The sequence below is a fragment of the Vicugna pacos genome, chromosome 11 (genome assembly GCF_048564905.1).
Source record: "Vicugna pacos chromosome 11, VicPac4, whole genome shotgun sequence".
Classification (NCBI taxonomy): domain Eukaryota; kingdom Metazoa; phylum Chordata; class Mammalia; order Artiodactyla; family Camelidae; genus Vicugna; species Vicugna pacos.
Window position 1 is genome coordinate 52,537,423 of NC_132997.1, and position 26,261 is coordinate 52,563,683.

General features: G+C 37.7%; 1 protein-coding gene across 2 annotated transcripts; it reads right to left on the minus strand.

Annotated features, from left to right (window-relative positions):
• Window positions 1–5,361: 5,361 nt before the first annotated feature.
• SUPV3L1 (Suv3 like RNA helicase) lies at window positions 5,362–25,316 on the minus strand. 2 transcript variants are annotated; one of them, XM_006212893.4, is made up of 15 exons: window positions 24,963–25,316; window positions 19,812–19,889; window positions 19,349–19,456; window positions 18,284–18,398; window positions 16,928–17,096; window positions 15,160–15,271; window positions 12,916–12,993; window positions 11,794–11,885; window positions 10,645–10,825; window positions 9,998–10,091; window positions 9,060–9,279; window positions 7,715–7,795; window positions 7,185–7,361; window positions 6,677–6,825; window positions 5,362–5,833 (listed from the first exon to the last, which is right to left on the minus strand). In XM_006212893.4, the coding sequence occupies exons 1-15, from the start codon at window positions 25,234–25,236 to the stop codon at window positions 5,404–5,406; spliced, it is 2,358 nt and encodes a 785-aa protein (XP_006212955.2). In that variant the 5' UTR covers window positions 25,237–25,316; the 3' UTR covers window positions 5,362–5,403. The 2 variants fall into 2 exon arrangements, with proteins under 2 accessions (XP_006212955.2, XP_072827502.1); XM_072971401.1 differs by lacking the exon at window positions 24,963–25,316 and adding an exon at window positions 24,367–24,729.
• Between the last annotated feature and the right edge of the window lie 945 nt (window positions 25,317–26,261).

The following is a 26,261-nucleotide window of genomic DNA, read 5'->3' on the forward strand; positions in this document are numbered from 1 at the left end:
TTGGGACTAGCAGATACAAACTGTGAACAAAACAGATAAACAGCAAGGTCCTACTGCATAGCACAGGGAACTATATTCAATGGCTTATAATGACCTACAATGGAAAAGAACACATATATATGTATATTTGAATCACTATGTATGAACCAACAACATTGTAAGTCAACTATACTTCAATTAAAAAAAAAGAAAGATTGGCTAAAAAAAAAAAAGAAAAGCAATTAGGACCCAGGTTTGCCCCTCTACCTAGAGCAATGAGTGACCAACCCATCCCCACCCCTACAGAACTGGTGTCTATTCTCTGGAAACATTGAACCCAGCAACTTTATTGGCAAAACAGGCCTTCAGATAGTTAGATATTTTCAGGAAAAGATTTTATAAACCCAAATTCTTGCATCTCCTCATCTAGAAAGGCACTAAAATCATTAAAGGTGACATCTACTTGACCATTAAGGAGAGCTGTCTTACAAAACTACATGGCTCTTAGCATCCCACCCATTCAGTTATACATACTGAGCGCTGTACTTAAATCCCCGATGAGCCAGGTATGTCAAAGCTTACAGAAAATTAATCACTAAACAGGTGTCTGACTGGTTCTCTAATGCCTTTTCCTAGATACCTGAAAGGATAAGGTCTTTCTTTTCAGACATTCTCAAATTTCTTGTTTTTACTGGGTTTAGCTTCATCTTGGTATACATTTCTGTGTTGTATTCCTCTCTCACAAAAATGACTGTCTCTCTTTGAGGTCCAAGAACTTAGGAACAAATACACCCCTCCTACCAAGATTGCCACCATGAACTAAGCCAACATCCTGGTGATGCAGCCCTTGGATGCTGCTGGAGGTCTCCTTCTGCTCCCACCTTAAAGGCTGCCGGGGCCCCATAACCCGGGACAGATTGGCACGATAGGCAGGGACAGTGCAACACCCACAGTTCAGCAGGAAGTAGATAAGGAAGATGCAACCCTCATCCATTTCAAAGATTTGTCACTGCCAATCTGCCATGGGGGAATGTTGGGCCAAGTGATGTCCTTCAAAGTCCAACGACCCCCATTCCTGGGCTCTCAGATGTCTGACATTCTCCACTGGGCATATTTCCCCTAACAAATAACTTAATAGGCCAGATGATGCCTACTTTATCAGAGTTATAAACCCTATCGCCCTTCACAGACCCTAAACCTCTTACCTCACCTACAACCAGAGACTTATGCACCAGCTGATCAGGCACCTTGTGACCCAACCTTATAAAAGGCCCCAATAACTGGCCCTTGGTGCTCACACAGGCACCTCTGGTCTGTGTGGCCTGCTGTTGTCTATGACAGCATACTCATAGACATACTCATATTCCCATTAAAAAAAAAAAAAGAACATGTGAAAATACATGAGTTCTTGTATTAAAGATTAAATAACAGGAGGCAGAACTGATAATTCAACTGGAAATCATTTAAATGAATTTGTACATATAATTTAGTAAAAAGTCATGGTATATGGACCAGGTGATGATGAAATTAAATCACTGTCCAGAATTTAGGAGAGTGAGTCATTGGAGGTTTTATTTTCCCCATCATCTCAAGGTAGAGACACTTCTAGTGGCTAAAAGCCTCCAAGTAAAGGCCAGCACTGAAAGCATGTATTTTCTAAGAACTTGGGACTGTCAGCTGTTAGAATGCCAACATTTTCACAGGAAGCAACAAAATTCTTATCTTCTTTCTCCCTCAATGACATACTCCTCTTTATTCTTCTGAATTCTGACTCCCTTTCTTTCCTTTTTCTTTTTTTTTCATTTTTTATTGAGTTATAGTCATTTTACTCCCTTTCTTTTCAAATATGTATCTAAATCTCTTCTCAGATGTAGACATTACATTGTTACTCTTCTTTTCAAAATGAAAAAGCAACTATCAAATAATAATGGGGCTCTAAAGAATGACAACTGTGATAGAGACAATTTAAATTGCAATAGATTAACAACAAAGTTGGAGAAATCGCCTAGAAAGTAGTATAAAAGTCATGAAAATTTTAAATAAGTCAAAAAAATTTTTACATACAGCTTTAACAACAAAAAATAATAATAGCTATATCAAGAGAGAAGTGAAGAAAAGAAATGATTGAAAGGTAACTCCTCACTTAACATAACAGGAAATTAGTACCTAATGTTTTAAAATGATGACTTGAGATGTGTATTATGCAGAGTCAATGAGGTAAATTTTAGAACAGAGAAGAGAATTGAAAGTGCTTATGTCTGGTTTTTAAATCTGTTTACTGCTTTGACAAAAATTAATTTTTAAAAAATGGCTTAAGCTTATTCAGCTTATGTATATAGAGTTAGAGGTAAGTTAATGTACAGAAGTGTGGCTTAGGGGAAAGTTATTTCTAAGTAAGCTTTGTTTTGAATTTATATTCAAAATACTTACACGCAGAGAGAATTGTATGGACAGCGTGTGGTCAACATCCATCTATCAGTTTTTAAAGAACAATGATAATGAAAATGTAGCTGTTAAGAGAAAAAGAATAAGACAATTTATGAACAGTACAAATTATTTAAGGAATTTAAAATAGATATATGATCTCAACCTAATAACAAGCATTTGAGAAAAAAAGACTTTCCAGCAGGGAAATGATCAGTCTCACTATACTTTACAGGTTTGTCAAACAGTTCAAAGTAGTCTTTGAGGTTACAAGTCTTTCCCAAGCCTCTGCAAGAACCAGGAGCTTTTCCAGGGCCTAGAACAGTTGGGAGCACATGATATCGAATCTCTGGGTAGACTGTATAAGAGTGTAGACTTAAAGGACCATGTCCAAAATTGTCTCCTCAACCCAAATTTGCCAAATTAGCAAAACTCAGCGTCTTAAACTCAGTCCTCAAAGCCGAATCCTACTTAGAAAGCTTATTCCCCCCCCCCCCCGGCATTTTTGTCCATAAAGACTATTGTTTATCATCTGTGTGGAATTGCCCCACTGGGTTAAGTGACAGGCTTTCAGAAGCATGTTTATAAACATTGCTATCTCTGTTCCAGTTTACGTATTTTTATAGCATTGAAATAGAGGGAAATAGCCTAATTCATTTATCCATTTGCTTGTCTCTTAGGAAACCACAACTTGCCATCATACCCTTGTAGGTTTGTTTTGAACTGGACACACACACAGTGACTGTGTAATTAGACTCCCAGTTCTGAAATACAAGAATCCTTGGTGATTTGTGATGGTAGTTTTGGTTTTTTGTGATTCACAGTAAGTCATTTTTCAAAAGCCCCAATTCCATTTTGTAGATTTACACTTGCCCACAAAAAGAATGAACAAAACATTTCATTGGTTATTATTCCTAACCAGTTATGTATTAACCACATTTTATTAAATTACCCAGATCTGTACTGATGGAACTGAGGTCAGCATTTAAGCCTCAGTCTATACCCGGTGTTGATGTACAGCTGAATCCACAATAGTCCAAGGAGGGCTTTCAGGCATGTATTTTAAAATCTGTTTGAAAACTGCCAGGAAAAAAATTGTGTTTTGGAAAGGTTGAGAAGATGACCTTAGTGAAATATATGTCTAGAACTTAGCTGCCCAGAAGACCACAAAGACAGACAAGTGACATGCCAAACTTGCAGCAGAGAAAGAAGACCAGGCTGTTTCCACAGTGACAATTTTAAGCACACTGCAGAGAATTGTTCAGGGCCATTCCAACTACATTTTCTCTTTTTTTGTTTCACCTGATCTCATCTTTCTTTAGTCTCTTCTGCTTAACCACAGAGCTCTTCCTCCCCACAAAGAATGGAAAGGTGAAAGGGTAAACTATTTATCCCTAGTATTTATAAACACTCTAGCTCAGTGTTCAAGCAGCCTTTCCCTGACAGCACCCCCACCCCACTCTTCTTATCTGAGGCCTCACTAACATTTGACTTGCCTCAGCTTGCAGGTGTCTTGCCTCAGTGTCTTCTCTGACTTACTAATTCTGGCTTCCAAACTGGAGAAAGTGGGAGAATTAATAACCCTCGAAGTGATGCATCTCACCACTTAAATACGAGACTAAATCCATTATTCAATTCAGTTCATGAGTATTTCTTGAGACCATCTGAGCAAGAATGGACTGTCTGCTATGGAGTAAGTCACAGAGAAAAGCAAATTCTAGAAGCTACAGTTGCTCAAATGCAAAGTATCAAAAGAAGTGTGCCCTTCTAAAGCATTTCACTATCCACAAGCAAGGGAGAAACAGTGCCACCTGTTGTCTTTATTTCTATGAAGGCAAAGTTTCGGAAAATAAAGATTGCCATCTGAATTGAATGAAATACCATCTGGACTCTGAATGACTGAAGGAAAAAGTCAGAGATGACTAGCTTAGCAAACTCGGCTGTTCCTTGACCAGTTGCAACCAAATCAGGTTTAATTCTTCCTCTGAAGTCAGCCTCAACTTAGCAGTAGCTCACAAATTTAGTTCAGTTCTTTGAATGATCTAAGAACTCAATTCACAGCCTAGAATGAACCCAAACCTTCAGATTCATTTATGAAACACTTCCTGTATACCAGGCCCTGTGCTAAATGGCATCTCATCACATTTAACCTCTCAAACAACTCTAAGTAGGTGTTATTGTCCATCTTTTTCAGATGCAGAGCCTAACCCCTAGAGAGGGCGAAATTACTGAGCTGGTAGTGATGAGAGAAGCTAAATCAAAGCCTGTCCAACTCCAAAGCCTATGTTTACCTCCTTTTAGCTGTGTTGCTAACCAAGGCTTAAAACTTTGTTGGACAAGTAAAGGTCACTATGCATCAGACTGGCCTTTGGATACAGGAAGACTACCCATTCTATGTAAAATAGTCCACTAGTACCACTCTCTTCCCTTATTCTACTACTTCCTAGCATTTATTTCTGAAATTACATCCATTCACAAAGACTGATGGTGCTGCTATATTCCAGGCACCACAGGTATAACAGTGAACTAGACAGATGACAGTATGTGCCCACAGAACTGACATTATTTATTTGTTAACTTATTCCTGTCACCATATCAAAATATAATCTACATGAGGGCAGGAACATGTCTCACTTACTGCATATTTCCAGCACCTAGAACAGCCTCTGTTACATGGGTACAATAGACAGCAATGCCTATCAAAGAATTCCACCCATGACATCCTCAGCAAAGGTGTAGGAAACTGGTCAAAACAGCTCACCAAACTGATTTTATTCCCATGCACAGTTCCTTATAGTGCATTGTCTCAGTGCTATACCAAAAATGGCCAAAGCTCTAAATACAATCTCCAAGACACTGAAACAAACAACAGTTAAGAGTTAATTTTCCTCTAAGCAAACAAACAGTAAAAGAGACCCACCATACCACAGCAGGCAGTAAATGCATATGAAGAAAAAAGGGTTTTAAAATAGATTTTTATTTGTAAAAATAAAAATAAAGTTAATCTGAATCAGGTTCCTTCTTCTTTCTTCTTGTCCCTTTTGCATAAGTCCCAGATTCTGTTCTCTCTTTGCCATGCTCCGTTTGTTGTGTCATCCACTCTTTTTCTAGCTGTTTCAACATGTCTGCAGTGAGGAGTCCTTGCTGCACCAATCTGGAAGCAAGGGATTTCTCTCCTGCATCAGGGGCGAGTGGCTCAGCAGCTTTACTCCCTAAAACTCTGCTGCGATTCCTTCTAGCTTGGCTCTTTGATGTTCCTGACAAACGGGACTGGCTCTCTGATAAGCTCTCCAAATTCAGCAGTTTATATGTCTCTGAAATTTTAATCAGTTTGGTGATGTTGTGGACACCATCTTGGATAATGCCATCGAGTTGTTTCTGGAGATCTCGAACAAGGCTGGCATCTGGAAACATATCTATAAACCGGTAGCTGGGGGAAAAAACATTACACTAAAGGAATGGCTCTTATCATAATTGCTAGACTAATCTTAATGACATAACTACATCTTGATACTGATTAATTAAAAATATTCTGTTTCTGCAAACTGTGATCAGTGCCTTTGCTCAACTTTTATTTCTGCCCCAATGCACCTGAGGAATATGTCCTGATGGGAACAGATCATTACTTGCATCTTAAGTGATTATGATATGCTCCCCTACTGGGACATGCCCCTTCTTTGAGAATCAATGATCTAGAGCAGTACCTCTCAAGTTGTGATGTACACACAAATTACCTCAGGATCTTGTTAAAATGTAGAATTTGATTAAGTCCGTGGTGGGCCTGAAAGTCTCTATTTTTTTTTTAAATCCCTACCAAGTCTAAATAACCTTTTATTTATTGGGGGGGGTGGGAATTAGATTTATTTATTTAGTTAGTTTTAATGGAAATACTGGGGATTGAACCCAAGACCTTGTGCATGCTAGGCAGGGACTCTACCACTGAGCTATAACTACCCCGCCTCTGAAAGTCTCTAGTTTTAATGAGATCCCAGGTGATACCAATGCTTTTGGTCCAGGGACCACTATTTGCATAACAAGGATCTAGTGAGTAAACTTTCTCACCTACCTGTCTTAACTAGAATTATAAGAACTCCTGAAGTCATTTTTGGAATGGGTATAAACTAGGGTCAACTGCCTTAACGGACAATAAATATAAAATAGAGCACCCTGCAAATATGTGCCTAATTTGAAAGTGCAAAAGACCGTTCATAAAACCTTTGATTTGCCCTCTTATTTGGAAAAACGAGAGCACTTAAAGGAGAAAATTTGGTACCTCAGCCACAGGTAAAGGTCCAAGACATCATGGACAGCTTCAAGATCCATGAGGTCTTTAATATTCTTAGGTGGAAGTAACGGCCATTTAATATACCGGCGTAACCATGAGAAGGTCAGGGGCTCATTCCTGCTGTACTGTCTGGCAAACTGAGAGAAACAGAAAGGGGTTTGGTCAAAGAATCAGAATTCACTTCAGTCTGTGATTAGAAAAGAAAGAACAAAATGTTAACAGTGACTGTATCTCAACAGGCAGGCTGGTTTCTTTCCTTCTTTATACTTTTCTACATTTTAAAGAACATTTAATACTTTAAAAAAGGCACTTAAAAAAAAGAGGATGATTTCCTTCTTTTTCCAAAGAAAAGAGGAGCCATTTATATATAAGTTCTTACACAGTATTTCATATTAAAGAGTACTCTCTGATTGTTTTATTTTGAATAACAAAGAACTATTTGGGGAAAATGCCTCAACTTGAAACAACTCAAAATATCAAACAGATAAGGGCTCACCTGCAACAATGAAGAACAGACAAAAGGCTGCTTCTTGTTGATAGGGGCTGTGCAGAAAACATACCTCACTCGTAGACTTAACGGAATATGCTGGATCAGCTCTGCAGAAAATTTAAAATCATCCATATTGCAGACAAAATACTGCCCATCAACTTGTGAAAAGTCTACAAAAATATCCTGGTGAGGGGAAAATATATTAAATTACTGGACGGCCTAGTTAGGCATGAATAAAGTACTCAAGTCTACAAAAGACAATCACTTTAATCCATCAACAGACTTCCAGAAAGGCCTGCCTAAGTCACTCCTCCTCAAGCTACTAGCCTTCCCCCACGGCCTTAACCTGAAATACTTAGAAAACTCCTCAGGACAAAAGTTCCAAAAGATTCTGAGAGAAAGCTTTCGCTTACAAGATAAACTACATAAACAGCAACTTCACAAAAACAGACTATCCATTCATGTCTATGAGGTTACCCAGTAATTGTCTGACGTACCAACATTTTTAGAAAAGAGATTTAAGAGTTTCTACTTACAATGAGATTAGAAAGTGTTGTGTCAGGGAGATGGTAGGCAAACATTTCAATCTGTTCAGCAGTTGGATGAAGACCAGCTGCCTTTGATTAAAAAAAAACAAGAACCCATAAGCTTTTTTTTTTAAACAACAAGTTTCCTTAAGTTATTTTAAGCTAAAGTCCTATATTCAGGGTAAGCTCTTGCCAAATGAGTTAAGTGACAAGAATTTGAGTAAAATAGAAAAAAAAATCATATTTTGCCATTTATTACCAATAGGAAAGTCATCTGATGAGATGACTCAGTAAAATGAATCAAGGATTCCTATTGAGTAGTCAATCTTTCACTTACATTTTAGTTATATTTCTAAATCTATGATGATCTGACAGAGTGCCAAAAATAGTTTCCAGGGTCTCAATTCTCTCCATTTGAACAAAAATGAACAAGGAAAATCTGATCACTTTAACCAGGGCAATAAAACTGACATACATACATACAAGAGAAAATGTCCAAACTGGAGATCAGTTATCTCTTTAACTGTATATACTGCAATGTTAAGAACTGCCCACAAGTAAATATAAGCAAGAAAAGAAGTGAGAAAGGGAATGGGATAAAGAATGAGGAAAGGAGGAGAGAGATATGACTCATGGGATGGAGGAAGAGTATGAACACAAAAAATGAGATACACAAGAGGGAAATGGGGAAGTTCCATTATCAACTGCACTCTTAACAAAAGCTACAGAAATGATTTCAACCACGGCCTTCCTCCAGGAACTGTTCCTTGCATTATCTCATTTACATATCCCTTTAGCTACGGTCACTAAAAATGAGATAAGCCATGTTAAGTGAATTTTCCAGGCAACTTTAAATTGTACAGTTAGTTTGCTTACAATATATATATTTCTGTCTCATTAACTACACTAACCAAAATTTAACCTTGTCCTTACTGGCTCAAAGTTGTAAGGCTTGATGCTGTTTTTGCCCCACACTCAAAGGTTTCTTCTCAAGTTTCTGGCAATATTCAGCCTGCTGACACAGCTGTGTGCCCACCTGAAACAACTGTGTCCCTATCCCACCTACTGCTAGATTATATGAAGAACTAAAGGTAACTCAGGTTTACTAAGCTTGTTATATTATAGTTATATTTCTAAAATCTGAATCTTTCACTTGCATGCCATTCTCTGACCCGGGGGGTCTCTATGCCTCTCCAAAGCAATTAGGCAGGGCTTTCTTGACATGATTTTCATCGCATAAAATTTTTTTTGCTTATTTGTTTCCAGGTGTCTTGAGGCAAAAGCCTGGAAAGTGGGTCAAGGAAGGAATGACTGTACTCCACAGAGAAGAAGCAAGGAATGTGTTACCCCTTACCTTTATAGGATCCACAGGCCTATTCAAAATTTCCCTTAATAAACTGAGGTCTTCTCGATTCATTGTTGTAACCTCTCCTTCTTTAAACTTTGAACTGAATCTACCAGCTCTGCCAGCAATCTGCAAAGCTTGAGAGGTGGTGATTGGTTCTATTTCTCTCTCTCCCTTTTCATTGATACTGGGTTTCATAAGGGAATAGAAAATAATTCTCCTTATGCTCCTGAAATAGAAATAAAACTGATCTCACAGACTGACATCTGAAAAGCCCTCTATCATCCAGTTCATTGCAGAAATGCTCACTCTAATTCTAATCTAGGCCTACTTGCAACATTGCCCACTGTTGACAAAATAAGGTAAAGGGGGTGTGCTGGTAACTCTTTTTCTTCCCTTTCAATAACATTTTTTTAAACAACTGTGTAAATTTGCTAAAAAGCATCAAATTATACACTTTAAATGAGTGAACTCTATAGTATGTAAATTATACCTCAATAAGGCTACAGAAAATAATTTTACAAATAACACAAAGTACTCTCAAATGGCTTTTAAATGTTGGCTGCTATTCACAGCTTTGAATAGTTCATCCATAAAGACAAATTTGCCTCCATTCCCCAGAGAGGAATATTTAGGCTTCATACTGTTAGCCCTTAAAGATAATGGCTAACCCCACATGCATAACAGGCACACAATTTGTTGACTGAGACACTGAAAATAAAGGGAGGAAATTTAACAGGTTAGCAGCACTCAAAAGTCCTAGTGTTATGTGATATTTTTACTTTATCACCTCAACAGGTGTAAGCAAGATAAATCTCAGATCTATACCATAATAATACTCATTCTCCTAAATCAATGTGTTTGGTCATTCTGATAACAATTAGAAGTTTTTTTAATTGCCACCTAACCCACTGAATATCCATGATTATTAAGAACAAATTACTTACAAATTAAGTCCCATGCCAATTGCATCTGTAGCAACAAGGATTTTGCATGGATCATCAGGATCATTAAACTTTTTTGCCTGAGCAAGTTTCGTCCCTAAAATAAAACAGTTTACGTTAAATAAGTGTTCTCAATCTTTTACTGTATCACACTATGTATATCTTGGAATCTCTTACCTCCTACTCTCCATTTTTATGGATAAAACTTACTGTTTCAAACTTATTTCTTTAATATCCTCAAAGAGTCACTTATCCTTTATTTCTATGCCTTTAAATATCCCCACACATAGCAACATAATCCCCTACCACACTAGCCTTATCATTTCTAAGGACACTTATTAACAGATTTCAGGACTACAACTTTAAGAATATTACCAACTTTACATCTTAATAACATTTCTGTAAGATCATCAGCTCAACATTTAAAATAGTCTAATAATAGCTACAAACAACAAGAACTATAAATAATTAAAATAATTCTATCCCTATAAGATGAACTAGATAAAATATTTATTTTACATGACCTACAACAAATCATACACCAGGCAACCTAATTCCATATCTTTCACTGTGTTTTCAATACATATTCTCAACATAAATGGAAAAAATAAGAGACTTCACATCCTGTCGTGATGAAAGCCAATAATTACCAGGTGGGAGACTGCCATATATAACAGCTGATTCCAATCCCCGAATTTCAATCTGTCGACTCACAGAATAAATATCATTCTTGCTAAAACAGACAATGCAATCCCCAGGCCGAAGGTTGTCTAAAGATTCTAGTGCGTGATCCAGCACAGAAATTGGGGTAAGCCTCTTATAGTTTCGAACCTACAATAAAAAACACGATATTGTGAAGTAATACACCTAACTCAACTTGTGACTAATACTTAAGTGAAAAACTCAAAATCAAGAGTAGCTAAAAATGAACAAGTTCCAACTTTTTTAAGGGAAGATACAGAAAAACATTTATTTTGATATTATGTTACCATCAGTTATCAGTATTTCTGAATTAATAAAATGTTATACAGGGTCTCATAAATTTTCAAAGCACTTTCCTATATATTTGATTTTCATGGCAACCTGGTAAGTTCAGAAGGATTATTGTTATATCCATTTTATGAAAGAGTAAAATAAGAGCCCAATAAAAGATCAGATCTGATGGGGATTTTTCTGGTTCTAGCCTTCTGTGATTTGCCTAAAAACACAAAACAAATAATAGCAAAGCCAATATTAGAACCTAGAATTTCTTCCACTACATTCCACCATCTCTCCCTGAAAGCTGAGCACAAAATTAAAGTAGCAGATCAATTTTAAAATATTTCTTCATCTTATTATAGAAGTCTAGTAAAGAAAATGAAAAGTAGGACTAAAAGGAAATCCTACTTTTCAGTCACTTTGTATTCTAGGAATTTGAAAAAGGGATACAAACTATCTCTACCAATTAGGTATGTATCAAAGTCCCCAGTATCTGATGTCTGACACTTTGAAAATCACAAACTTTTGCTGAGTCTCAAACTTCCAACATTCCTGATTTATTTAATTCCAAAAGGTTTTGTCAAAGAAAGATAAAGAATCTCCTTTCCTTTTGGAGACTTAGGGTGTGATGCCACTCGACCAGAACTTTGGATCATGAGGTTCAACCAACTATGTATGATCTAGTCAATTACAAGGAAATAAAGCTTTCTTTTTAGTTAAGCTCTGATTTCGCCACTATCTGGGGCCTAAGAAGCCACCACCTGGGTACTCTGGGCTATTTGCTACATGCTACCTTGGGAGCAAAGCTTATAATCTAGTACCTCCACATCCTCCCCAGTCGTGTACATGAGCTCAGTAACCAGGTCAATAGCAGCAGATTCTCCACACAAATGGATTTCTTCAGCACAGAGTCCTATTAAATGCAAAATCAGGATTTTTAGAATTTTAAAGATATAAAATCATATATGTGACACTTTACATACCAAAAATATTTTGTTTGCTTACCTATTGCTTTACAACTATACCAACTTGTTTTCATAAATATTATCTCTTTGATTCCTTAAAACTAAAACCTTCTTGTGGGCAAAAAGTAGTACCATTTTTCTAAATCTCAGGGCTTTTAAATTGCTTTAGCCAAGGTTTTTGGTCTACTAGAGGGTGAAGTTAGACAGAAGAACAACCTGGCATTCTTTTCTGATGGTTAGTCCTAAACATCAGTCCTATACTTTTGTTTTTCAGATTAGGCTCCATGGAATCACTGAGGTGCCTCAGAGGCTGAGGGCTGGTGGATAGAAGAAACTCCAAACTCCTGACCCCTTAGCATATCTACTTTCATCTATCTTATATTACAGGCTTCAGTGTACTCTTTGTTTGAAGAAAGAGTTCAGCTATTTGTTTTAAAATCTGGAAACATCTGCTCTACAACATGCTGATTAAAAATTCACTCCAGTATTAAGTAGGAGAAACATTCATGTCCATGGACCTCAAGAAGTCCACCTTCAGAAGTCTATTCTAAATAAATAAATAAATAGCTACAGCCACAGAGATTTTTACTCCATCATTAATAACAGGGGAAAATGTTCAACTCTGGAACAAATCACAGTTGGTCTCCCATATCCACAGGTTCCACATTCACAGATTCAACCAATTGAGGATTGAAAATACTTTGGCATGAAACATCAAAATGTTAATAGTGGTTGTGTAAATACAGCAAGATTTGGGCACTTTAATTAAATGGTTATGCTAATTCTATAATAGGAAAAATGGACTTTCCATTATTAAAATTATATTTAAAGAATAAAACTCACAGTTAGCTGATGTTTTTGTTTGATTTGTATCAAAAAGAGAGTATATAGTGGCTCTATTTAGCAACGTCAAGCAGACAAATGCATCTCAATGCAGATGTCACACAGCACAGGTTTTATACCATTAAGACCACCAACCTAGCAGTGCTCTGGTCCAGGCCCATCCTCTGGCTGGATCTTTAATCATTTGAATTTCATCAATCACGGCTACTTCATCTTAAAATAAAAGGTCATCATGAGCAATACAATCTACTTAAGTAGTATTATAAACAAATTACAATACCAAAATTCAAGCTTTCAACGCCACCATAATCATCATTATCACTCACTAAGTGCTTCTTTTCTGACAGGCTTTACAATCATAACTCATCTAACCCTCACAACAAACCCATTAAATAAGTACCAGCATTACTTATATTTACATTTTACAGAAGAATAAACTGAGGCCCAGAGAAGTTAAGTAACTGGCCCAAGGTTTTGCAGCATGTGCAGTTAGTTAAGTGTAAGATCTAAAAACATGAAATTCAAACCCAGACCATCTGCAATGTTCATAAGCTTAATCACTCTACTGCACTGCCTCTCAAATTGAGTAGGCTCATTTTTTGTACTGACTGCAATTTTAGAGGCAGCCTAAAGAATATGCCTAATAAGAATGCATCCACACAGCAGGAAAAGAATCCCTTGGGAACAAGGAGTAGACAGCAATAAATGAAGCATTTCAACCTCAGGAACCTAGAAGGTGTCAGAAGCAGAAAGTGGAGTGGAAAGTTTAATTCCCTGAGCTCCAGCTCTGCTCATTTGTAGGGTTTTAAGCTCATGACTACAGTAAAAATAAGTGCCCCATTTTATTTTCTAATGTCAAAATGTTTCCAACCATATTATTTTATTCTTTTTAAGTCATATAAATTATATTTTAGTTTCTTCCCAAAATACCAAGGAACTGAGAAGAGTACAGTAAAGAAGGAAAAATTTAATATGCCCACAATGACACCTGGAAACAAAAGAAAGCTAATTTTATACTGCAAAGCCGTCAGATTTAAAATTATTTACCATATCTGGGTGTATACAAACAAGATTACAAAAGAGGAAACAGAAGAGGGAATTTTGATTTATATGTGCTATTTTAATTTTTACAATGTATTACTTTTAGAATAAACTGATTTTTTAAAAACTATCCATTTACTCAGAAAGCTAAGATTATTAAAATTAAAAAAGCAAGCTACCAAATAGTATATAATATATAATCCCTATTTTACTTAATATACACACCCGCCAATACACACGTAAGTATATGCACACACAATACAAATACAAAGTCTGCAAAATATACACCACAGGGTTAACATTTATTGATTACGGATGTGTGAAATTGGGAGATTATATATTTTTTTCCTCTTTGGATTTATTTATATATTTTATACAATAAAGAAATGATTACCTACATAATAAGGAAAAAGCTAATTTTCATTTAAAATATGTTGGAAACTATAGTACTTAAGTAGAAGTTTACTGTGGTGCTATATATAATAGTGAAAAACTTTAAACAACCTAAATATTCTTTAATAGAGGAATGAATAATTTTAGTCATAAGATGGAGTACTATATAACAGCTTAAATGAATAAATTTGATATACACGTAAACAAGACTAGACCTAAAAACGTGTTGTGTCGGCGGGGAGGGTACAGCTTAGTGGCAGAGTGCACGACTAGCATGCATAAGGTCCTAGGTTCAATCCCCAGTACCTCCATTAAAACTAAATCTAAAAAAATCTAACCATCTCCCCTCAAAACCAACAAACAAAAATTAAATAAATAAGTAAATAAATAAAAACGTGTAGAATAAAAAGCAAGTTGTGGAATAATGCAATATAATCATGTAAATGTTTTAAAACATGCAATCTATAGTATTGATAGGCAATATTTATCAGTGATACAAAAAAAAAAAGACAGAAAAGCTATATACTAAATATCTGATAGCAGTTGGATCAAAAGTTGGTGGTGGTGCGGGGGACATATAGCTCAGTGGTAGAGAGCACGCTTAGCATGCATGAGGTCCTGGGTTCAATCCCCAGTATCTCTACTAAAACAAAAAAAAAAAGGAGGAGAGAGGAGACGAACTGGGGAGTGGTACAAAGGAAAATCACACTAAACTTTTCAGTTCTTTTAAGAAAAAAAAGGGAAATAAAGTTTAAAAATAAACATGACAGAAAGTTTGGCATTTTTAAGTGGTGGTTAAATAATGGATTTCTGCTGTACTATTTTCCCTTCTTTGTCTTAACTTAAAAATTTTTTTCACAATAAAAAACACATTCCACATGTTCATCTATGTTTTAAAATTAAAAAATACTAAACCATAAAGTTTTTAAAATAGTGTATACATACAAGGAGTTGTAACACTGCACATCTCAACAGTACAAGCAACGTGGGCAGCCTGTTTCCCATCTGACTCTACTGTCACACGCTCTTCACCTGTTACCAAGTCACATGGGACACCCTAGGATGACAAAAAGACTGGCGTTATTTCCACCTGGAAAACAACAGAAAAAAGAAGTTTGGGGTGTTTAATAGAGTATTCTCTCCATTACAACCAATTTATTTGTCTAATAGCTGAAACAAAATATTGCCAATCTTTTGAAAAAATTTTTAATGAAAAAAGCCTCTCTTACATAAGCTATAAAAATTTGGAAACATTTCAAATCAGCTAAATTCTCAGGTAATAAAAGCATGAGAAACTGTAGCAGTTTCACTTTTTAATTTTGTACTATTTCATTAGTTTCTGTACTATTTCAGTTTATTAAAATGAAATGAATTATGTTCAAAAAATATAATAAATAAAATTAAATATAAAGACTTCCTAGTATATTTCTTTGAGAAGGACCAACAACAATGCTATGGTAGATCTGAGTGATCAATCACCCCAGTCTGCCCAAGACTGAGAGGTTCCCCAGGACAAAGAATATTTTGTGCTAAATCTGGGAAAGCCCAGGCAAACTGTAACAGCTGGTCTACCTAGTAGCCGAAAACAAATTATGAGGAAACACCAGATACACCCAAACTGAGTGACAGTTTACAACACAGCTGACCTGTAGTCTTCCAAAATGTAATGGTTATGAAAGACAAAGAAAGACTGAGGAATTGTCTCAGATTAATGGAAACTAGAGACATGACAATAAAATACAGTGTGAGACTCTAGACAGAATCAGTGGGGAGAGGAGTGGGGCAGGAGTGGAGTGGTGGTGTTACTGGACAATTGGCAAAATTTGAATATGGACTATGGATTAAAACATGGTATTCTATCAATATTAAATGGCTTGCTTTAGATGAATATCGTAAGGTTATGTAGAAGAAAGTCTTTGTTCTGAGGAAATACTTTTAAGTATTTATGAATGAGGAGGCATTATGTATGCAAATTACACAAATTATTCAGAACAAAAAATACAGAATGCAAACTACCTACCAAAACTGGTTAAATCACATTATAAAGTCATAATAAAACAATGAACCAAAACGTGGCCCATTTACTGAAATGATGCATCAGTCCACAGGGAATTCAGTCCTTTTCAGGTTTGAAAAGGTGGCTTCAGTTTTTATCATTAGTTCTAGATGATAGCATCAGAAGTCTAATCTAAAAAAGGTAAATTAAACATTCTAACAGACTAGTGGTTAACTCTAAGGTGGCAAAGGAGGGGCTCAGAGGGAGTTTCAACTATATCAATAATACTTTATTTCTTAAAGTAAAAAAAGAAAAACAAGTATGGCAAAACGTTAGAATCTGATGGGAGTTGGGCAGCGGATTCAGATTATTTGTGTTATTCTCTGTATATCTCTGTATATGTGAAATATTCTGTAATATTGTATTTTACTCACTCTAATAACACTTTTTTCACATTTTAGTATCTCAGAAATCAGGATACCTCTTAACAAAGGATGGCATGTCAGAATTCAGTTGGGAGCATCATTTTCTTTCTCTGCTTTTTTCGTTGTACATAAAATAATGCTATGTCTCATAAATGATGGCTTCTTAGGTGCAATGCACATGGCAATTTTTGTTAACAGTAAATTACTATGTGTGCCCCTCCCCTCTGCCCCCTTCACTCTACCCTCCCCCAAATTAACAAGAAAAAGAGCAAATATTTGGTAATATACTAACAGCAGCATTACTCTTTTCGAAGATCTCATGTGCCAGTAATTTTAAAGGGCCACAATACACTCCAGATTTTGCTGACAAGTATTTCTGGATTGCATGGTAAGTCTTTCCACTGTTTGTGGGACCTGAATGGAATATTATCTTCCGCTGCATGGCTCTGGCTTCTGGGTACCTAGAACGTCAGCAGGTAAACAGCTTAATCCCATTAACTTCAAAATCCTGGCAAAGGTATCAAATGAAAAAAATTCCAATGAAATATCCTCTTAACATTCAAAAGATAGTATCTTTGAAAAACTAAATTAAATGATAAGTTTCATATCCACACTAAAATGACTGCTTTCCAAGAATGATATTTACTAACTAGAGGACAGGAAAACCCAAATGAAATTAATTTCTTAGATATTCTTGCCATTGTACAAATCTCTTTTCCCCCAAGACTCACTTCAGTTTAAACTGCTATCAGCTCTAGAGATACGTTCACATTATTTCCACAACTCTACACAGCCCTATAAGTAAATACTCCCAGACTTCTGAATTTCAGCATATACAATAGAGTCTTCTGCTTCTGGCCATGATGAATGGTACTGGACTTGCCCTCTCACCATAAACAAGTACAAAACTGGACAAAATATATACAGCAGCTGCTTGGGGACATGGACAACAGGCAGTGCAGGACTACAAGCCCTAAAAGAATAGAAGACTTGAGATGAGCCCTGCTGTACCCCAGTAGGGCACAGGGAGGTGGAAGCCAAGCAAAGTACAATAGTCCCACTGAGCTGAGCAATAGAAATCAAGTTCAAAGCTACTGAAGCAGCTGGAATCTGAAGGCTAGAGTGTGAAAGAGAAGAAAAGGTAGAGCAGAGGGGAAGTACTTAAAGTCTGTGTGGGGGTTCCTTACATTCTTGGCCAAGGGCTGGGCTGAACATGTGCAGGGCCTAGCAGAGGACAGCTCACTAAGAGTTTGAATGGAAAGTCTCAAAGAGGTGACAAAGTGCTAGAGATGTTGGAGTTCCAGCCACAACGTTGGTGAAGAGAGCTCATTAACAGCCTAGGTATTCAGCTGAGACATCAGAAAGGCCACATCTGAATTGTATGGATAACATTCTAAAGAAAGGGCTATTCTACATCTGCCCTAATAAAACCTAAAACCACATTTGATCAGGATGAAAGTGGGGACACCAGTTAATTGCCTGCCAGATTAACTGCTTATTTTTCTAGGGAAAACAATACAATCTAGACTACTTTATAATCTAGACTACTTATGATTTATCACCCAGCATACAATAAAAATATATAATGAGTATTAATTTCCCAAGATTAGAAACTGAAAATTTCAATCCCACAAATAAAGAAACTAACCAGTTAGGTGGTATCCTTAGGTCACTGATTTTACGTAGATCATCCTTACAGTCCAACACAGGAAATATCTGTTTTGCATGTCTCAAGAAAAATGGAAATAAATCATCCACATGAGCTGGAAAATAAAACACGGGTGTAACATGTGCAATCTAAATGTTACCCATAACTGAACCTAGTGAAAACTTTTTTCTTGGTGAGCTAAGTTAGCTAAGTTAGGGGGACATTGCCAGACTAAAAAGAAAAACCCCAGCATAGGAACTCTATCCTTTCCTGAGATCCTTTGTCTTATGTTTTCCTTCTTATTTCACTAATATTTTCTTGGAAGACAGAAAACTGGCTGTCAACCACCTGGTTCTACTTCTTTAATGCAAAGAAGTAAAGATCAGTATTGATAAAAGTTAATTAAACAAAGAACCTGGAAATATACATCAGAGAGAAGGCCTGTGGTTACTGAAGAGAAATACGGGTGGGGTGCAAGTATTTTGTAAACTAGAGACCACTGCGAGACAAAATATGAAAGTGAATTGATTCCTCAGCAAGAAGTCTCCACACCTTAGTGGCTTTGAGGAGGGTGGGGCTGTGTCCCATTCTGCTTTGTATCCAGGTCCTACCTCAGTGCCTGGCCCAGGGCAAACTGCCTATGGGAACAGAACAATGATGTTCTTACATTGTTTTTCTTTTACGTCAAGAGCTTTGTCCAGATATGAGGGAGATAGAAGCCAGTGGCAGAAACAGATGGAATCTGTTATGTATTAATTCTATCTTTTGTGAAGGTTCATTTCGTAGCAGCCTATATTACCACACAGTGAAGAGCAGACTGTGACAGACCAAGGCCTCAGTCTCCCTCCTGTCTAAGACATATGCGTGATTTAATAACTAGCTCAGGGAACCACTATACAAGCAAAAGGACCTAGAAGGCCTCCTATGAAAGCACTGAATTATTTACAGAGGATGTCAACAGGGCCTATTCTAAAGCAAATAAGCCCTAACTTGAGAATAAACATGAAGTACAGGAAGAAATAGAAAGTATGTTCAATAGGATTTTAAGAGGTCTCTAAAACTTGCCTGCACTGAAGCAAATATCATTCAAAATAATGTGAATGTCCACATCCAGGGAATGAGACTGCATGATATAATTTCTAAAGCTTATGAAAGCTTGGTGGAAGAGACGAGCTGTGGAAAACACAAAATCAAAATAGGTAGGGCTTAGTTTTCATCTCATTTCTCATTTAAAAAAAGTACACATACACATCACACCTAACTCATTGAAGTATAGCTGGTTTGTTATGATCTGGGCTAAAACTGAAGTCCTAGTACAACACGAAGGAAAGCTGAATACAGAGCTCCTTTGTGATGTGTCTGACTCACCAGTTGCATCTTGCCAATCTCCTGCTCCAATGGAAGCAAAAGTCAGGGACATCTTCCAGATTACAGCTATGTACTTATGTCCAGGCCACACAATGTCCCACATGATAATGACAAAAGTGCAGTAATAAAATATCTCTAATGGAAATCTTATTAGCCTTACCATCGAGTCCATAATCAGCACCCAGTTTCTGAATTTCCTTCCTCTTGTAAAATTTGTCTAAGATCTTCTTTACTTCATCTGGAAGAAAGATATAAAAATTTAACATATGTTTAACATTTGTTTTCCAGATAGAGAAATGCCCAAAAAGCAAAGGAAATTTGAAGTCCTGACACTCAAGACAGCAGTCTACTAAGTGTTCTAAGAACTTGAAGGTTTTAATTACAAGCTCTTACTGGTTTAATAGTGTCTAGAAAAAGTATAAAAGTAAAATGATGCAATATTCCTATTATACTGCAGAGGAAAAAGCAAGGTGCTACAGGATTAGAATCACCCTACCCTCCATCAGGCCACTTTTAGATAACCATGGTCTGTTTTGTTTACTTAAAATCATCTGAACATCTAATAGTGAGCAGCTAAAAGATATCTAGAAAAACAACCAATACTGCATGGACCAGATCATTATGCTTTTATGTGAATAACTAAAGGAGCCAGGGATGATCATTAGCTTCAAGATGACTTTAGGGAGAACAGATTACATGTATTTCATTCTAGATAGCATAACTAAAATTAGTGGGCAGTAAGGGAAACAGATTTCAGTGGAATTCATACAAGAACTTTCTAAAAGTTAGAGCAGGAAAAAGAGGTTGCCTCACAAAAATGCCAGCTCCTTGTCACTGAAAGTACACAAGCAAGACTTAGATAACTGTATTTCAAGAGTGATAGCAGAGAAATTACTGTGCTGTAGTGGAGGTTGAATTAGATGTCTACTGAAATAACGTGCCACCATAAAAATTACAGGTGAAAACATTTTAAATTAATCAAGCTGAGACTGTATTAACATCGCATATGTTAAAATACTACTGTGTTATTCTGTTGAGATGAACATTTTACTGATCTAGCCATACACTCTACATTGCTGAAAAGGCAGGCCAAAATTGGAGATTTGCCCAGGAGATACAGAAAGGCCAGATGGCCTATATTTTTACTTCCTGCAAGAGTACCAACTACATTTTCAAGTAGTCACAAAACACAAAACTCACTGAAGAAATTAAGACTGAAAGAAGCATCTCACTAGCAAAAATTTATTTCGCAAACTGCGGAAACTTTAAAATCGCTGGTTTTGCCATCAGGTTTGCCCACAACTAAATGTAAGATGCATACATGTATACCTCCCATCACAGGCAGCTATCCTGATGTTTCTGGGTTTTTGTTACTTTGTACCCAGTGGGGCCAACATTTCTTTACAATAGTAGAAAAATCAGTGACAAATAAAAAAAGCACATGCAACTATCTGGGGAAATTCCGCTGACCTATAAACACAATACAAACTGAAAACATCACATTTATTAGAAAATTAACACATTTTCTGTAACTAACACTCCAGCGTTATGCAAGAATCATGATACTTCATTCAATTTAAAATGCCTCAAAAATATGAGGTTGTTCAAGCTATGTGAACAAAACTAGTCAGGAAAGACCACATATTGTATGACACTATTTATATGAAATGTCGAACAGAACTAGAATGTGGATTAGTGTTTGCCATGGGCTGAGCAGAGGGGAATGGGGGCTAGGGGAATGGGAGTAATTGCTACTGGGTATGGGATTTCTTTTGGGGATGATGAAAATCTTCTAAAATTAGATCATGGTGATAGTTACATAACCCTGCAAATATACTATTTAATAACACACCTTAAATGCATGAACTTTATGACATGCAAATTATATTTCATAGCTGTTTTAAAAAGTGATTACCCACACACATTAAAGTGAAGTTTCTCTGTTATTTAATCTAAAATTTAAAAGATAACTGCAGTAACATTAACACAATGGAAATATCACTGAAAAAATTTAATCTACTACAGAAGTATATGGAAACATAGTTTTGTTTTTCATAAAAATCAAGCTTTAACTGGCCTGACTGGGTCATAATTACTTCTCATTAAAAAAATAACAGTTATTAAAGGAAACACTCTACAGATTTCAGCCACAGTAGAAATACTCAGTCACTACAACTTTTAACCAGTTAACAGCTTTCTTCCAGCTTCCTACAATGGAAGCTTGGGATTTAATAATAGGTTCTCTTCTAAAATGTAAATATACCTCACATGAGTCTTTACACAAAAATGACCCACTTTACTCACTCCACTTACTTCCCAATGAAGAACAAAGTACTACTAACGCTCGGGACTGCTTAAACCTTATGATTTACCCATTTTGTTAAAATGTTTTAATTCACTTGTTTCACTATACTCATCAATAATTAACTAGAAGTCCATTTCTCAGTACACCAAAGCTACTTGCTCACTGGAGAAACAGGTACAAAAACTCAACTGCTTTGTAACAGAATCGGAAAGGTCAAAGCCACAGTGGAGACACAGGTGGAGAGAAGTGATCAGAATTGATCAGAACATCTCTAGGGTCCAAAAAGGAAATTCATAATCAATCCTGAAAAGATCAAAGGCTACCTAGTAGTGGCATTTAGTTTCCACTCTTTTAATATTACAACTAGTAGTATTACCACCCTTGGTGTTGAAATATGAAGATGTACTGGAATACTGTTCTCAAGCTGAACCTTTCGTATCATCCAAAGGGAATTATAAAAAGTGGTAATAGATTTACTGAAACTGTCCCTATTGCAGCAGACAGCTGCATTAGGCCAAAAGCCTCTGACCTTTCTGCATCTCTCTCAGGTGATGGGTATGAGAGCTGACTATTTCCTTCACCCCTAAATGTGCCTGTACCTGATACACTTACATCAAATTATAATGGCTTTGTTAGGCCTCTGCTCTTTCTTAAGTTTCCTCTCGTAACCAACAGCACGAGTCTCACCCAGGAAGCTAAATGTGCTCTGGTCAGACAAGTGTCACCTAACAGCCAAAGCAGAAACTGTCTCCATAATCTTGACCCCCTTAGCATTACATCCTAATTCTGTACTTCATAAGTAATGTACCAAAACATAACAGTCCAGGTGTTTTGACAAGCAAGCTTCCCCAAAACGCTGATTCCAGTTCACTCTACTAATAGGGAGCTAAAGTGGCTTCAACCCTCTTGTCACAGCTCTATGAGTCCAAGTTCCAATCCCAATCTGCATCTACCCATCTGCCACTACTATAATCTATGAGGAAACTGCCAAAACCTGCCTCAATTAATCCGATACCTTTCCTAGTTGTCACAGCTGCTAATAAAATTCACCATGAATATTATTTATTGTTGCTATCTCCTGTAAACAACCAATGATCAATCAAAAATCAGAAGATCATAGTCTGGAGTGCATGTAGCATTCCACAGGCAGCCAGGGCTCACCTAGCTAACCTCAATGCCTGGGTACTACCTTCCTTCTTCACTACTCCACTTGAGGCTATCCCAAACTTCCCGCTTAGTCAACTTTCCCAGAAAGAGGTGGGCCACTCTGCCATCAAAAGTGGCCACACTTCATTCATTGCTAGAACTTTCAAACACTTAGAAAATCATAATAGTGCCCAAAGGACTTCAAAACACTGCTCTGGTGGAGCTAGCTGATTATGAGTAGAAATACATCTAAGGAATTTCACACTAGCTATTAACAGTCTAAAGAAAGAAAGGCTTAGGAAAAAGAAATTCTTTACTTATACAATAACCTAAAAATACATATTTTGCTAAATCCTCACATCAACCTATATTATATAGGTGGAGTAGATTATTTGGGCTCCTAGAGGAAGCTTTCCCAGCTTCTACACATCCACAGATTCTACTGCAGGGTAATTCCATTTTTCAAATAGCAAATGTTTAGTACAAGTGATAGTTTACATTTGTTCATTCTTTTACACTTTTCAAAGTGCATTACCAAACATGTTATTACTTTTACAATCCAGAGATATAAGCAGAGAAAATATTATTCTCATTTTAGCATTTGGGAAATGGAGAAAAGGTAAGGAAATGGTAAATCAGGCCAGTCACTTAAGTGCTGTATGACTATCACAAATATGCACCATCTTTCTACTTGTAGTCAATTTACCTTCACATGGCTAAATGTGTTACCATCAACCAGGAAATATATATTATATATATAATAACACCTACTGTGTGACTAGAACAGTGCTTGGCACAGAGTCGCACATATTAGATATGCAGCAGGTATTTGTCAGGGATAGACTATCTACCTCATAAGGGTTATTGTGAAAATTAAATGAGTTACATGCTTAAGCAGTACCTGTCTCTAGTAAACACTCAGTATTAGCCATTGCTATTTTGGAAAAAAAAAAAAAAAAGAAGATGAAGATAGAACCACAGAGATATTCCAGGCAGAGGGAATAGCATGTGTAAAAGGCCTGGAGCACAAGTGCACATTTCATCAACACGGCTGAAACAAGGAGCATGGCATGCAATGAAGCCTCTCCAAGAGGTACTCAGGTCAGATCAGGCAGGGCCTTCAAGAACTGGAGACCCTTTTAAACTGGAGACATTGGAAAAATATTAAACAATTTTTTTGCAGGGAAGCAACAGGATGGATATCTTGCCACTTGCTGATGCTAAGCCATTCCCTTCTGGAGCCCTGGATGATCAGGGTACCTACCACCTTTGGCGAGCACACCCTTATCATGTTCTCCCTTGTAGTACAGCTGGTCATCCATATGTCCTTCCTCCCCACGAGACTGTAAGATTCTGGAGCGAAAGAGATCTGGATCTGAGTCTGGTTCTTCTTGGCAACCATCACACAGCCTAACACAGTCCCTGGTTTGCGTAGGTGCCCAGTCAATGAGAAAAAATCATGAAGGAAGTCCTCCTCTGGCTTTTTATTGCCCCACTTCCTTGGTCCCTTCTTGGGGGCAATAGTTCTGGGCAGCGGGAGAGGAAAAAGAGGGTGCTAAAAAATAAGTTGTCCACCTAACGACTCAAAAAAGGTGAACTGTTCCATCACAAGAGGGTTTAAACCGTTCAGAGGAGAACAGTGAAAGGGAGAAGGCAACTTCTAGGGTAGCAGATTAAAAGATCAATCAGACACAGTCTCAAGCCTTTAGGGGCTCACAAACCAGCAAGGAAGGCAGATATGACAGGCACGATGACAACGCTCCAGGGGACCTCGGGTCTCCAGGGGAAAGGGGAGCAGCTTCCTCGAGCCTTGGCCCTGCAGATACCACCCCTGCCGCCCTCGCCAGCTCCTGCACTCACTCTTGTCCAGAGGGCGCGTTAGCTCGGCCCCGACGTCGCCATCCGCGCTGGGACCCTGAGGTTTCACAGTCAGCGGCACGAACAAGGACGTGTTCGGGGCTTTGGAGCCTCCTGAGGCAGAGGAAGAGGCGGAGGCAACGGCAGGAAGGCGCCCCAGAGCCCCAGGAAAGGGCCCGGTGTGGGCGCGAAAGGCGGAGCAGACGCCTGCCCGGTGGCCAGCGTGGCGCCCCGCGGGGAGCCGAGCCCACAGCAGGGCACACCGGGGGAAGGACATTGAGGCCGGGGCACGAAACGAGGCTGGCTGGGGCGGCCTGACTGGAGAAGCCTAGTGACCCGGCGGCGGACAGTGACGCACACCGCCAGCGCCTACTGTCCGCAAAGACCCAGAGCAGGGAGTTGCCCAGAGAAACGCCCGATCAATAAGGAAAAAGTAGTGCCGTAATATTGCTCATAAAGAGGAAAAGAAGCTAACAGTGAAAATCAGAAAAGATCAATTCTTGTAATTTGTTGTTCTCTTTTTTATTGGAGATTGGGGTCAGCTTTCTTTAAAGAAAAGAAAACAATCAGGCATCTTTGGGGATGTTACTGATGAGAGCCAGAGGCCCGCGAGATACGTCACGTGATGCAAACTGGCCCGGCGGGTAAGCGCGTGCTCTACGGCGAGCAGAGTTCGTCCTTCAGATGGAGAGGCATCTCCCATTGTGAGCACCATTGTGGCGTAAGGGCTAGGACCTTTGAAGCGCCTTTCCCAAAAATTGCTTGGATTATTACCTTTCGTTTCCTGATAGAACAGCGTTAGAGAACATAACTTGGTTTGCTCTTCAGGATCGTTGCTAAGGAATTTTGTTCTTCAGGTTCTCGGGAAACACGTTGTATGACACGTGTATTATACTTGAATATGAGTAGTTTGTGTTCATGATCCTAGCAGCTGATATGTCACAACCGCATAGCAAAAATGTGTACCTGGGCCAAAGTTTAGTTTCTTTTTCATCAGTTGAATATTGTGTCTTATGAGGCTGAATTCAAGATGTGCTGTTAGATTTTCCACATTTCTCTCGTACTTTTTCTTGGGCTGATGAGAGTTCGAGGAACTATTCATGCCGGAACTATAAGCCAGTTATTACATCATTTCTCGCCTCCCTACCTGTGAACCGTTTGGGTGCTTAGTACAACTACAATCATAGCACTAAAACTATTATAATTGTGTCCCAGAGTAATAGTTCTCAAACTTCAAGGTGCATCAGAATCATTTGGAAAGCTTGTTAAAAGCAAAATTGGTGGGGCCGTACTCCCGGAGCT

What these genes read in the sequence shown, in the direction of transcription:
- SUPV3L1 (XM_006212893.4), bottom strand. Translation starts at nt 25,236, where the DNA reads ATGTCCTTCCCCCGGTGTGCCCTGCTGTGGGCTCGGCTCCCCGCGGGG. An exon ending in CTGGACCAGAGCACTGCTAG is followed by an intron (nt 11,886 to 12,915) that starts GTTGGTGGTCTT and finishes TGCATTTAATAG; the next exon opens with GACTCTGTGCTGAAGAAATC. An exon ending in CAACACTTTCTAATCTCATT is followed by an intron (nt 7,362 to 7,714) that starts GTAAGTAGAAAC and finishes TCCCCTCACCAG; the next exon opens with GATATTTTTGTAGACTTTTC.